The 14,613-nt window shown below is 53.3% G+C and overlaps 1 protein-coding gene across 2 annotated transcripts; it reads right to left on the bottom strand.

Annotated features, from left to right (window-relative positions):
* Nucleotides 1–2,074: 2,074 nt before the first annotated feature.
* ZFAND2A (zinc finger AN1-type containing 2A) lies at nucleotides 2,075–10,909 on the bottom strand. Of its 2 annotated transcripts, XR_010731101.1 has the most exons (8): nucleotides 10,647–10,909; nucleotides 9,124–9,222; nucleotides 8,714–8,808; nucleotides 6,952–7,080; nucleotides 4,828–4,979; nucleotides 3,941–4,021; nucleotides 2,361–3,616; nucleotides 2,075–2,161 (listed from the first exon to the last, which is right to left on the bottom strand). XR_010731101.1 is itself a non-coding variant. In XM_066273543.1 (7 exons), exons 2-7 carry the CDS (start codon nucleotides 9,176–9,178, stop codon nucleotides 3,598–3,600), a joined length of 531 nt encoding a protein of 176 aa, XP_066129640.1. In that variant the 5' UTR covers nucleotides 9,179–9,222; nucleotides 10,647–10,909; the 3' UTR covers nucleotides 2,075–3,597. The 2 variants fall into 2 exon arrangements, 1 of the variants encoding a protein (XP_066129640.1); XM_066273543.1 differs by having other exon boundaries at nucleotides 2,075–3,616.
* Nucleotides 10,910–14,613: the final 3,704 nt, after the last annotated feature.

Raw genomic sequence — 14,613 nt, 5'->3', positions numbered from 1 at the left:
CATTTAAAAAAAACCCCAAGCTCTTTAACAGGAACAGCCTCCCACTGGGACTCAGGACGGATGGGCCAGCTGCACCCCTTTCTGATTCTGCACCCCGGTTCTCCCCCGAAGCCGAGTCGAGTCGCCCTTCCCCACTCACAGGAAGGCCTTCTGGTGACATCTTGTGGACACATCTGGTACTGCAGCCCGCACACCCGCAGGGCCAGCAGCGCCCAGTCTTTCCGGGCCGTGGTCCAGACGCTGACACCGGGATGGGCAGTCTGCTTGTGGGCCGTGCACCGCTCAGGCCCAGCTCAGAAAAGGCAGCCTTGGCGGAAGAGGCGCCGCTCCCTGGGGCGCTGACACCCCAGCAGCGAGAGAAAACCCAGTTTATACACAGGCTCTCACTCCCCGCGTGGGCCAGACCCAAAATTCCCTCTCAGAGGTGCTACCTATGGAGGCTGATCTCACACTCCCCGTCCAGTGGGGAGCAGTGATTCACAGGTGGGGCAGTCACGTGGGTAGAGTGCACAGAGTCCCCAGCCCCCTCGCTCAATCTGAGACGTGCCCCCAGAGGGGAAGCTCGATGGCCCAGGACAGAACAAATGACACAGCGGGTGCCTCCGATGGTGTAGGTTGGGTAGAGCCCATTCACGCCCCATCACGCCTCTGGCTGCTACTTGTACCTAGAGCCACCCAGCCAACGGACGCCCCTGCTGCTCGAGTTCACTCAGCCAACAGCAGACCTGACTTAATCCCGGATTTTGCAACTCCGGAGCTCCCTGCACCGCCGAGTGCTCCTTGGACGCGCCACTGAAGCTCCCGGGCAGCGAGAATCCCCTCCCGCCCTGGGCAGGCGAAGAGGGAGCAGACTTACGGTATTGCTAAGTCTTTTCTCAAAAATGCACGCCAACTTCTGACACGAAGAATTCTCCAGACTTCCTGCTAACATTAGCACCTTCTGTGAAAACTTACAACACACTGTGGCTTCCCCAGCTCTTGGCACACAGCTACACGCAACCCCATGCCCCATTGAAAGCCACCCGGCAGCTTGGATGTGAGGGCGATCTGGCTGCGACATTTGTCACCCGATTGATCGCCAGGGTTGAAAGCCACCCGGCAGCACTGGATGCTAGAGTGGATGCTCATGGCAGAGGCCAAGAGGGCAGGCAGACCAGCACACTTTGGTATGTGGCAGTGACAAAAGCTTGTGGATGCAGACACTGAGCGGTGACTTGGTGCTGCAGGGACAAGAGCAGTGGCCTCTGCATCCCTGAACTTTCACAGCCCCCTGAGCTACCTGCAGCCGCACAATGCTCCAGGGAGACACAGGTGCTCGGAGCGCCGCAGAAAGCTCAGTGCAACACTCACACGTCCCAGTCCCACCCGGAGACAGAAACACGAGCAGACTCAGAAGCTGGTAATTCTTTCTGCTAAAATGTGGCTGCTTTTAATCCTTCAGTTTTGTTTTTTTTTTTTTTTGTATTTTTCTGAAGCTGAAAACGGGGAGAGACAGTCAGACAGACTCCCACCTGCGCCTGACCGGGATCCACCCAGCACGCCCACCAGGGGGCGTTGCTCTGCCGCGACCAGAGCCACTCTAGCGCCTGGGGCAGAGGCCAAGGAGCCATCCCCAGCGCCCAGGCCATCTTTGCTCCAATGGAGCCTTGGCTGCAGGAGGGGAAGAGAGAGACAGAGAGGAAGGAGGGGGGGGGTGTGTGTGGAGAAGCAGATGGGCGCTTCTCCTGTGTGCCCTGGCCGGGAATCGAACCCGGGTCCCCCGCACGCCAGGCCGACGCTCTACCGCTGAGCCAACCGGCCAGGGCCTAATCCTTCAGTTTTGAGGATCAAGAACAGCACCATGACTCTGGCCAGGTAGCTCAGTTGGTTAGTCGTCCCAACACGTTAAGGTTGTAGGTTCAATCCACAGTTAGGGCACTTACGAGTCTACCAATGGATGTACAAATAAGTGGAACAACAAATCAGTTTCTCTCTAAAGTTAAAAAGAAAAAAACAACAGCACTAACAGAAATAGAATGCAAGGCACCTATATTTAAAATTTCTAGTTAGTAGCCAGTTAAAAAAACAATGAAAACCAGTTAAAAAAAAGTTAATATTTTATTTAACTCATCATATCCAAAATATTATTTCAACATATAACTTACACGGGGAGGCATTTTACCTTTTCTTTTCTTTTTTTTTTTTTTTAATTCATTTTTAGAGAGGAGAGAGAGAGACAGAGAGAGAGAAGGGGGGAGGAGCTGGAAGCATCAACTCCCATATGTGCCTTGACCAGGCAAGCCCAGGGTTTCGAACCGGCGACCTCAGCATTTCCAGGTCGACGCGTTTTCCACTGCGCCACCACAGGTCAGACATTTTACCTTTTAAGATTTTTGGTATTGCCTTCAAAGTCATGTGTTACTCAAGTTGGCTACATCTCAGTTTGGACACTAATCTGTATTTAGATCGCACACCCAAGTTCCTAACACACCTAAAAAGCTTCCTTGGAGCAAAATCAAGTGAATGGCCTTAACCTTGAATAAAACAAGCTCCGAGCTCAGTGCTACGGCGGGCAGCACCTTCCGCGGGCTGTGCCACACTTGGCCCTGACCACACAGCAGAACCAGTGCAGAAGTGGCTGGTCCTGGGGAGGCCCCAAGACCTGCTGGAAGGGCAGGCTCTCAGGGTACCCCGTGACCCGGAACCACACTCTAGGGGCGGGCCGCACTGTTCCAACAGGGCCTCCAGGCAGTTCCGATGCGTTCCAGAGCTGGAGAACACTGGTCCAGAACAAACCTCACCAAATAAAAGCGCAGTTTTGACCACCTATTTGTAGAATGGAAACTGAATACAAGCCCCGACCTCCTTCAATTTTGAGGCTATGAAACCAGGAGAGAGAAACTGTTTGGACCTGTGAATCCAGGAACAAGAGGAGCTAGAGTGCACAGCGGGGGGACCAGCGGGTTAACATCGGAGCCGACTCGGACGTAAGTCATTTATTCCCCCTTGCTTCCCATCTCCCGAGGTCCCAGAAAACAAGGGCTCTCTCGCCATGTACTGTGGCTGCCGGTTTAAGTCGAACGCTTGGGGTCCATGCAGTCCGAGGACTGTTCTCTCAGGAGAACGGGAGCAGAGGGCAAGTGCCTCTGGACAAGGACCCTCAACAAGGTGGGTGGGAGTCCCTTCCCCTTGCCCGAGCCGATGGCGACAGCAGGACGGAAGCCTCCGGACAACTACCCGTGGTCTGTAGTTGAAGTGGTGAGGCTGCGGCAGACGGGGGCCCGGCGGACGGAGCCCAGGGTGGAGCGCCCGCCCCACTCAGCCCGTGCTCTTCAAGCCACTGAACCTTATTTGCAGGGAGGGAAGGATGTGAGAGCAGCTCAACCCACCTTAGAATAGTAATGCCCTTCTTTTTGTATTTTATTTTTCAGTTGAACGTATTGGGGTGGCATTCACGCCCTTCTGCTTGTGTATTTTGCAGAGATATTTCACTGGAAGGTTCCGAAGTTTCAGACCTCTGCTGTGGGAAGTACGGAAGTGCTGGAGCATCCGAGTTGCCCACAGGGTAACAGGACACACAAAGGAAGCTGTCGCGCAGCTTGAACAGACACAGGCCTCTCATCTCTTGACTCTCGACCTGAAAGATAAGAAAAGGAGACCTCACTTCTTAGAATTGTCCCGATTAACTACAAGTGGTGGACCACATAAAAGTGGACCCCACACGGCACTACAATGTCATGGCTTGATGGCGCCTGAGCTGGAGTAAGCTGCACTTGGATCTGGGGTTTGAGAGTTCAAGTCCTGCGTGCTCCCTGTGCCTGAGCCATGTACCAAGGGAGCATGTGACTTCCACGGTCAGCTCTTCACTGCACAACGGCCCTTTAACATTCACTGCTGGGACAAGGGACTGCCACCCCCCTGAGCAGAGCAAGGAGACCCCTTCCTGCCATCTGGACTATACCTGAGTCGCCGCGCCAGCCAGGAAGACATTGTGTCCAAAGCGCTGGATGGTTTGGATTCAGAGGCTCTCGCAGCTGAAGACCTGCACAGAAAGGTTAGATCCAGTCAGCCAACTCCTTCACAGCGTCCCCCGAGAGCCTGAGGCAGCAGGGCAGCCATTAACCCTGAGCCTGGCTCCATATCGACCAGAGAAACAAATATAACTAAAGAGAAACTCGCTTCTATTTTTATTGGACAGCAAGTTTAGGCAAATGTTTCCACTGACTTGAGAAAGTTATTTCTGGTTAACGACACTAGTGAATGGGTTCAATTGTGTCCCCAAAATGGTTGAAGTGCTAACTCCCAGAGCCTGAGATCAGGACCTCAGTTGGAAGCAGAATCAGTGTAGATGGAATCAGTTGAGTTCACACGGGAGTAGGGAGGTCTCTAATTCAGTAAAAAGGGGACCTGTGGACACAGGGGAACGTTATGTGAACATGAAGACCGAGGTCGGGTGACTCGTCTACAAGGAACCCCAACGACTGACAGCACCCCCAACAGCGCGAGGGGACAGGCTAGGGACAGACTGGTCCCTGCAGGACCACCAGGGAACCCGGCCTGAGACACCGTCCTCTCAACTTCAGCCACCAGACCCGAGACCAGGAGCTCCTACTGTGCAAGCCACCGGGCAGTGGTTGTGTTACTGTGTTAGGGCGCCCCAGCAAACAACACAGCTGGAATCCGACTTTAATTCACAGTCCAACTTTAATGGAGATGATAGTCATGCAAAGGCCTACAGACACCTGAGTCACCACTGACAGAGAGCAACGCTTGGGCTGCCTTCGCCCTACACCGGGCGGAGCCAGGGGAGGCGCCAGGCCAGCGTGCGTGGTGGAGGGCTCCTCTCACCCGGCCACTCCGGCAGGGCTGGTCCCGCGCATGCAGCGGTGGTCCAGAGGGTGTCTGTGCCGAATGCAGAAGTTGTCATGGCACTGGTCACAAGCCACCGGCAGCATCTCTCTCTTCTTGCAGCCCTCTTTCGAGCACCGGTACGTGAAAATCTGAGGAAGCCAAAGTTACTTTAGCATTTCAAACGGCTTCCACGGGCAATTATTTAACAAGCCCCCCGGTAAGACCCTTAACACTGAGCTAGAATCAGTTCTTAGCGACATGGAATGAAGAGGTCAAGGTTTCACTCATTTTACTGTAAAACAAGACTAAGGAGACAAGTTTTAACGACTCATAAATACAAGAGCAGCTGTTGGTAGCTAGGGACTCATGCAGAGTGGTCAGAGGTGTTTTCAGGAAAATAAAACCACCCAGGGGAGTGGGAACGGGAACAAGGGACAGGGGAGGAAAGGAGGCCAAGCATGTGACATCATGCTTACGCCCAGGGCCCCGGCTACAGGGGCTCTAGAGACAGTGAGGTGTCGTCACTAGGACAGGGGAGCTGGAGTATCTCTCCATAGCCCCTACACTCATTAGTTATTGGGGGGTTCTTTAGGGGGAGCAGTACAAATTCTCAGGCATTTCCGAGTCTGTTAAGTTAACCATGTCAGTGAAGGGGACGGTGTCCAGCAGCCTGGAGACAGCCCTCCAGCAAGGACAGGCAGGTGGGGCTGCCTCAAGTGACCTGGGCACGTGCAAACAAACAGCACAGGGACACTGGGTACCGGGAGACGACGTCCGCTGCGGGCAGCAGGAGCACAGTGCGCCAGGTGAACACAGGGGGCACACCCACGTGAGGCGGTGGGCAAGGAGGGCAGAATGAGGGGACCGTGTCAGTTCAGAGGCAGGCATGGCAGGTGGGGCGTGGCTGCAGTCTTGGAAGAGGCAGGGCGGGCAGAGCAGGCGTGTGGACAGCAAGGGCAGGGTGGAGAAATGGGGGCGAAGGAGGGGCTGGAGAAAGCGACCCCCAAAGGCTTTGCGAGGTGCTGAGGCCTATAGATGCTTTTCTCCTGTTTGGGGTTGAAAACAGACAGCAAAACTTAACCAACTTTACATCTATTTACTGTTTGCAACTGTTATGTATTTAATGTAACATATTAAGGAATTCAGAACAGGGGTGTCCTCCCAGACAGCCAATCAAGCAGAAGCAGAGAATCAAGAGCCTGGAAACCCAGCTCATTTTATCTTCTTTCCTCTCTCCCAGGAATAAAGTGGGGGAAGTGCCTCCACCAAAATTCTCAGCTCACACTGTGGTCATCAGTAACGCCCAAACGAAAGGGTGGACAAGCCAACCTCGACATCAGAGCAGATGCCCAATGAACTACCCTGGCTGTGGGTCAAAGGACTGCCCCACTCTGCAGGCACAGGTGCACCCCTCTGACAAAACACCAAGCTGCCAAGCAAGACACTGACCGTCTCAGTTTCGTTTCCCCCTACACTGGCCTAGGAGGGGCTGAGGGGAGAAGTGTGTATCGACAGAACGGTCCTCAAAAGCCACATCAACTCTACATTGTGGGAGAAAAAGTGTGAAATTCCTGCAAAGAAGGCAAATCCTAACACCGACCCAAATACTGAGAGAATACGTTTATGTGACTGTAAAAATCCATGCACTGACAACACTAATACATCATGAGGGCTTTAGTTTTTTTTGTTTTTGTTTTTTACAGAGACAGAGAAGAGAGTCAGAGAGAGGGATAGACAGGGACAGACAGGCAGAACGGAGAGAGATGAGAACCATCAATCATCAGTTTTTCTTTGTGATACCTTAGTTGTTCATTGATTGCTCTCTCATATGTGCCTTTAGCAGGCCTTTAGCAGACTGAGTAACCCCTTGCTCGAGCCAGCGACCTTGGGTCCAAGCTGGTGAGCTTTTGCTCAAACCAGATGAGCCCACACTCAAGCTGGCGACCTCAGGGTCTTGAACCTGGGTCTTCCGCATCCCAGTCCGACGCTCTATCCACTGCACCACCACCTGGTCAGGCTTTAGTTTGTACACAAACTCCGTTAGAACTAATTTTCAGTTAGACAACTGCCCCTTTCCTAAGGAGAACCAACATTCAGAGCTGACATAGAACTTGTCCTTACCTTCTCTTTCTTCCCAGGAGAGTATTTACAGTCTCTGTCAATGTGCTCACTGACCACCACATCTGGTATCTCTCCCCTTTTCACTGGGATTGGGGTGTTACAAAGCGGGCATACTGGAACCTGAACATCCTGGAAATAACAAATGTAGGGGACAGTCCAGATTCAGACACTCACACAAGAAAACGTACAATGGCTCATATAAGCAGAGTATCAACACTGTCATCTGACTCCTCGTGAAAAGGTGCTATTAGTTTCATGGGTTAACAGTAAGGCACCCTAGAACTTAATAAAGTTGCCTTAAGTGGAATCTAATGGAATTTAAACATAACGAACTATTTACCACCTGCAGAAATGACCCTAAGTCAGTCAGTAAGAGTAGTCAAGGCAGGAAGCTGCAGTAGTCAATCCAATGGTCTCAGGACAGAGGGCTATTTGTCCAGCCCCGTCTAGGTGAGAGGTGAACCTACCCACACCCCTCTGGAGTGGAGATGACAGAAGAAAACACTACTCATAGGCCCTCTAGCCTCTTCAACTGCCAACGGCCACTCTGATCCTTCTGTTACTTCCACACTCAGGGAAACTCACTCATCAGTGGACAAGGGAGCGCACAGCTGGGCTGAGCTCGCAGGCGCACTATCATCACCTATCATCATCCAAGCCCAAGACTGGAGGTGGGGGACTCTGGAGGGGACAACGCAGCACCCAGCAGCTGATGCCCAGCACGGTCAAGACAATGTCTGAGCCAGGGAAGGAGCTGAGGAAACTTAGCTCAGTGAGAACACTGAGGTGACAATGGACATCCAGACAGGTGACAGGGAATCACAGAATCATGGGGGCCTATTGTCTGGGGCGGTGGCAAGTCACCCAGGAGTGCTCCTTCAGTGAGAAAGTCTGCCAAACTAAGAGATAAGCTATTACTAACTGAGCTCTAGACGAACTGTACCTATCTTGGGTCATGGGAGGCCAACAAATAAACCAGTTAGCTGGCCTAGTCATCAGTGCCTGGTGAGCATGAGTCATGTGTGAGTCACACTCCCCCACACCCATGACCTGGAACACGCTGGAGGGTCAGACCCCGGCCAGCACTGGTCAAAGCCTGTGATGATGCCCAGTCCTTCACACTGCTAACAGCCATGCTGACAGAGAGCTAACCGAATCAATCTCAGCACCACCCTGAAGAAACAGTGGGCACAGGCTGGAGCCACCTGCAAAGTCCATCACAACTTACAAAAACTGGTTTTCTTAAAAGTCATCTTTCAGTTTCCATTATGTACTATTCAAATGATTTAACTATGTCACCAGAGTGCAGTTACCCAAATAGGTAACCATTTTAACACCTTCCCGACTAGATTTCATGTCAAATATGAAACCATTTCTTGCACCCCACGAAGACACAGCTTTGTTCTGCCTCGACTCAAAAAACTAAGTAACATGCAAAGTAAGCTTTGACTGTTTGGACACAACCACAGTTTGACTCCGTGAGTCCCTGAAGGTACCATCTGCTTTACCTATCAAGGGCTGTGCGGCCAGAACTCCTGCAATGGTGGAAACGCTCCCTATCTGCATGTCCTATACGATATAGTGTCACTGCTGCCTGCGGTTACTGAACCCCTGAAATGTGGCCAGCGTGACTGAGAAACTGATGTGAAGTTTTGTTCAATGTGAACTGAGTGATAAGCATCACCGGGCTAGTGTCTATTTTGGTCGGCATAGCTTTGGAGGGTGAGAATTAGAATCTTCTGAATGAAGTCTGGTTAATTACCTTCTTGAACGCAAAGGGACATTTATGTGCGGCATAGGTAAAATGATCTTTACAGAAGTCCTGTTCACACACATCACATTTTAATGGAAGAAAATCTAAAAAAGAAAAAAAAAGTGTTTATAAGACTAGAACAAAAGAATTATACATCATGTTTAAACAGGTATTTACCTTCACTGATTCCTTTATGACTATCAAATACATCCTTGAGGCATCATACATGAGAAAAAAATCAGGGGTCGTGAATTTCACAATGCCAGCAACACTGAAGAATGGATAAAGCTATCTTTTCAAAGGAGATAGCAGCGTACTTTTATCCACCTGGTTCTGGCAACTAATACAACAGCCAGTCTGCCCCACAAAATAGCCAACAAAATACCCACTTTCTATTAATATTCCTATCAAGTGCTTACCTAGCTGCTTGCAAGTTTTTTCTGAACAATGCTTCCCCAAATCAGGAAACTCCATTATGAGAAAGCGTCCAAAACACAGGTGGCAGGGTGCAGGATCACCTACAAGAATCAGGACACTCAGGAGGAATGCCAAGGGCGGCCTGATTTTGGTCCCCAGGGTCTGTAACTTACAGTTAAAGAAAGCAAACATGCACGCTCTATAGGGAGCATTAGATGTCCCAGTCTTCCCCACCGTGGGCCCTGTGGGGAACTCAAGCCTCACAAACTCTTGTCTTTTAGCAAAGAGAAAAGGACACAAGTACCAGTTCATTTGGAACCAACCTCATGGAGATGCATTGCTTTTCATTCCTTTCAATTCCTAGTTTATAAAGCTCTCCTCAAATTTCTGGTTCTGATGAAACCAAAGTCTGACTCAAATTCACATGGACCTCCCATACTCAATTCACACAGATGCCAGTAAAAGCTGCAGCCTCGGTGAACTTTTAACTCACAATTTCTTCTACTGGATACACTTGTTGACATAAACATAACTCTTGTTTCCACGCACTAGCTGACTACACCACCCCGAAGAGATTCAATTCTGTCCCTCCCCGCTCTGGAACACTGAGTTACAATGACATTCTGGGGTTGAAGGCAAGCTGTTAACTCGCCATGGAACACATTCCTGGTGAGGCTACTGAGAAAACCGAGGTCCACGGCGGGCTCACCAGGTCCCCTCCGTGATCCCGCACTCCCCCCCCAACCTCTGAAAATACTTGTCCCTACAAGAATTCAAGTCCCGAGCCCTGGCCGGTTGGCTCAGTGGTAGAGCGTCGGCCTGGCGTGCAGAAGTCCCGGGTTCGATTCCCGGCCAGGGCACACAGGAGAAGAGCCCATCTGCTTCTCCACCCCTCCCCCCCTCCTTCCTCTCTGTCTCTCTCTTCCCCTCCCGCAGCCGAGGCTCCATTGGAGCAAAGACAGCCTGGGCGCTGGGGATGGCTCCTTGGCCTCTGCCTCAGGCACTAGAGTGGCTCTGGATGCAACAGAGCGACGCCCCAGATGGGCAGAGCATCGCCCCCTGGTGGGCAGAGCGTCACCCCTGGTGGGTGTGCGGGGTGGATCCCGGTCGGGCGCATGCGGGAGTCTGTCTGCCTGCCTCCCCGTTTCTGGCTTCCGAAAAAAGACCAAAGAAAAAGAAAAAGGAATTCAGGTCCCGAGGACTTTCCGGACCCTCCCATCCGCTCCGTCCACTCACGAGAGCGTCTCCTGTGCTGTAAGCCTGGAACGCTCTGGCCCAGCCAGCTTGTTCTGGTCCCCTCGTCTCGGTGCAGCGTCACTCCCTCGAAAGGGCCTCTGCGAGCACCCTCGGCACGCCGCCCCTAAGCCCCCGAGCCTCCACTCTGCAAGGACGCTGTCCTTCCTCCCCGGCACGGTGGGGCTGGCGTGTGGCTGCCTACCCTGACGACCGCGTGTGAGCCCGGCGCCACCTGCTCCTTCCTCGACCCCGCTCCTCGCCGCCCTCACCCCCCGGCCCTGCCCCGCACCTGGTTGTCGTCCGAGGCCCGGGCAGCCCAGCACGCGAGCCGAAAGTGGCGCTGACGGCAAGCTGGGTCGCCCTCTCCGCAGTCAGCCGCGGTGGACAAGGCCGAAAGGACGACGAAAACCGGACCCCAGCAGCGATCGAGGTCCGTCTGCGCCCGCGGGAGAAGGTAACATCGCGCCGCCCCGAGGTCCCGTCCATTTATCCGCAGCGGACGCGGCAAAAAGCCGCCTCTACGCCCGTGTTCCCGCGTGCCTCGATGACGACATCTCCGAGCGGGCCAATCCCGACCTGCCGCGGCCCCGGCGTTCCCGGCGCGCCCCAAGACGTCATCGATAAACCAGCCAATCCTGTCCCCCTCGCCGCGGCGACGGCCGCGTCGGCCCGCCCACTCCCCGTCGTCGGCCCGCCCACTCCCCGTCTCTCCGCCTCCCTTCTCCAACAATCCAGCAGCTTCTCGGAGCGCAGTCACAGTGAGGCAGCTCTGCGCAGGCGCAGGGAGCCCTCGCGAAGCGCGGGAAAGCTGAGTCAGGGAGAAAGCGGCTGTGTGGCGGGGCGGCCTCGCGGGCGCTGTCCCCGCGCCGCCGGCTCAGCGCGGCCGGCCACGCACTGGGAAAGAAAGCCCGTCTTTCAGAGAGAACACGGAATGCTTTCGGACTTGCAGAGCGTTTGCGACATGCCGACAAAGCCCGTGTCGCGTGTCCCCGAGCCCCGTAGCCCTCGGCCATGTTGCACGTGGGCTCGCACGTGGGCCGACGACGGCGCGCTCAGTCCCGAGGCGTCGCCTGTGGCGCGACCGGGTCTCCTTGTCGCGCTGTGCGCGCTTCTGTTGAAAGGACGCCCGATGACCGCTGATTCTCCCACGTGGGGGCGGCGGCACTGCGACTCCCGCCTGCACGCAGCCTCTCGGACGCGGCTCTTTCCCCTGGACTTCCCCGCCTCGGGGACTGGGCAGCCCGGCCGCGCCGTGTGGGCCGCTAGAAACCTCCAGGCGCCACTAGAAACGCACGGAGATGCGAGCCGCCACGTGGAGCCCCGAGCACAGGACCGGCGCGGAGGCCCGGGCCGCCAGCCGTGGGTGAGGGTGCCACCCTGCCCGAGTCTGAATGGCCCCGCGGGCCCCGGTGACTCTGGAGTTGCAGATCCTGGCAAGTAGGCAGACGCGCAGGTGTGGAGTCCAGAAGTAGGGAGGACCGGCTGTGTGTCTGTGCGTGCGCGCGGTTCTGCACACAGGCGCCCTTTCCTTCGCGTTTTCCTGGGCTGAGCGCTTGCTGCACACGTGACACGATGCCCCCCACCCCAGTACTCCCTAGTGCATCATCCACGTGAAGAAATCATTCTTCCAACAGTGCGAAGGTTCAATCCCCGTGAACACTGAGCACAAGATGTCAGACCCCGTTTGGGTTTTGACAGCTGTGTCAATGGTGCCCCCTTCCCGCCCCAAGATCCCATTCACAATCCCATGTTGAGTCCCCTCCAAGCTAGGACAGGTCCTCCAGTCATTCCTGTCTCTCACCAGTTTTCCAGTTGTTATGAAAAGCCACAGGCTTTTTGTACGGGTAAGAAGGCAGGGGGTTCTTCGGAAAAGACAATGCTGGAAAAAAAACCCCAGAAAGCTGCAGGAAAAGAGGAAGGCGGAAGAGAAGGGTTGACTCCCATGAAAGAAGCCATAGGCCGAGTCTCCAGGAGCTGAGCAGGCCTGTTGAGGACAGGGCCCTGGACACCGCTCGTTGACAGGGTGGCCAGGAGTCCGAGTGGACTCCATGGCATGTAAGCACACCAGAGGACTCACTCAGGGTTCACCAGTGTTGGGTCAGGACAGGAGAGGTCATGTTTTCCCAGTAGAAAGAAAGAAAAATGGTGTGCTCATCGGGGGCACGAGGCTGCGACCTGTGCCCCCCCATGGGTGACACTCATCTTCGATTACCAGTCTCACACCAGTGTCCACTGTGTTTCTCTTCTCCATTTGTAAGTTGATTAGTATTTTTTTTTTTTTTTGTATTTTTCCGAAGCTGGAAACAGGGAGAGACAGTCAGACAGACTCCCGCATGCGCCCGACCGGGATCCGCCCGACCGGGATCCACCCGGCACGCCCGGATCCCGGCACGCCCACCAGGGGCGACGCTCTGCCCCTCCTGGGCGTCGCCATGTTGCGACCAGAGCCACTTTAGCGCCTGAGGCAGAGGCCACAGAGCCATCCCCAGCGCCCGGGCCATCTTTGCTCCAATGGAGCCTCGGCTGCAGGAGGGGAAGAGAGAGACAGAGAGGAAGGAGAGGGGGAGGGGTGGAGAAGCAGATGGGCGCTTCTCCTGTGTGCCCTGGCCGGGAATCGAACCTGGGACCCCTTGCACGCCAGGCCGACGTTCTACCACTGAGCTAACCGGGCAGGGCCTGATTAGTATTTTGTAGGAAGCTGTTCTGAGATGCCAGTTATCTTACTCTTCGTCAGTCTCTGCCTGACTTGCTTAACCTTTAACGACGACTTCTGCCTGAATCACTGTGGTCACTGCCAAACACTGCTTTTTAAATTTTCCATCATCTCTGACCTGTATTAGTCAGCATTCTAATATAAGGAAAGGGTTTCCCTTAATTTTTTATTCATTCGTGTATATCAGTATGGATTCACAGACTTGCATTTCATTTGATGGATAGTATTCTATTGCTGTTATTACCTTTTTTTTTTTTTTTTTTTTTTTTTTGGTATTTCTCTGAAGCTGGAAACGGGGAGAGACAGCCAGACAGACTCCCGCATGCTCCCGACCGGGATCCACCCGGCACACCCACCAGGGGGTGACGCTCTGCCCCTCCGGGGCGCCGCTCCGTCGCGACCAGAGCCACTCCAGCGCCCGGGGCAGAGGCCAAGGAGCCATCCCCAGCTCCCGGGCCATCCTTGCTCCAATGGAGCCTCGGCTGCGGGAGGGGAAGAGAGAGACAGAGAGGAAGGAGAGGGGGAGGGGTGGAGAAGCAGATGGGCGCTTCTCCTGTGTGCCCTGGCCGGGAATCGAACCCGGGACCTCTGCACGCCAGGCCGACGCTCTACCACTGAGCCAACCGGCCAGGGCCTGTTATTACCTATTTTGATGTTCAGATTGTTCAAGTTTTATCAATGAGAGTCTCATCCAGCTTGATCCTGGGTTCTTTTCATGTGTCCCTATCATTCTTTGCACCCTTACCTTCAGGCACAAGATGTCCCAAGGTTCAATTTTTACTCTTCTTGCCCTTGCTCTGGAATCAGCGTTTCTCCAACAGCACTGTTTCTTTTCAGTGGAGGATGGTATTTAGAAAGCAAGGTCTGAGTGTGGTGTGTTTATTGCTGCTGGGGTGTTATTGCTTCTAGGCCCTCTCAGTGGACACAGCCCAGGAAATATATATATGCATATACATTTGCACACATCTATATTCATGCATGTGTGTGTGTGTGTGTATATATATATATATATTTTTTTAATTCACATTCATACCTTCGATTCCAGCTCAACACCTCAAGGTTTTTTCTAGCCTCTCCCTTTCTGTGTAAGTGCCTTCTCCAGCTGTAAAACACCTGGCTTTCATTATAGTTTCTCAGTCTGTTGGTTTATTAATGTAACCAACCACTCTGGCCACCTGCCTCACCTGCTGTCTTGGTACCCACCCTGCTCACACCTACACCCCTAAGCAGTAGTGGGCACACTGCCTACACAGTATTCCTCCTCCCTTCCTCCTGGTGGTCACAATCCAGTGCCAAAGCCTTCAGTTTTCTTCTAAAAGGGTTTTGTTTTGTTTTGTTTTGGTAAAGAAGAGCATTTATTAAGAAAGTGTAAATATAAATACAAGCCTTTAAAGTTGTTATCATTACTCATGGATCAAAAATCATATACATGTTGTTATTAACTTTTTTATTTTATTTTATTTTATTTATTATTATTTTTTTGGTATTTTTCTGAAGCTGGAAACGGGGAGAGACAGTCAGACAGACTCCTGCATGCGCCCGA

The sequence above is a fragment of the Saccopteryx bilineata genome, chromosome 4, assembly GCF_036850765.1.
Source record: "Saccopteryx bilineata isolate mSacBil1 chromosome 4, mSacBil1_pri_phased_curated, whole genome shotgun sequence".
Lineage (NCBI taxonomy): Eukaryota > Metazoa > Chordata > Mammalia > Chiroptera > Emballonuridae > Saccopteryx > Saccopteryx bilineata.
The sequence above is the reverse complement of the archived record's forward strand: the minus strand, read 5'-3'. Positions and strand labels throughout refer to the sequence as shown.

Coding starts and splice junctions, on each gene's coding strand:
- ZFAND2A (XM_066273543.1), bottom strand. CDS start 9,178: ATGGAGTTTCCTGATTTGGGGAAGCATTGTTCAGAAAAAACTTGCAAG. Junction 7,081..8,713: donor GTCCCTTTGCGTTCAAGAAG/GTAATTAACCAG, acceptor TGTTATTTCCAG/GATGTTCAGGTTCCAGTATG. Junction 4,022..4,827: donor AGCCCTGCCGGAGTGGCCGG/GTGAGAGGAGCC, acceptor CTTTCTGTGCAG/GTCTTCAGCTGCGAGAGCCT.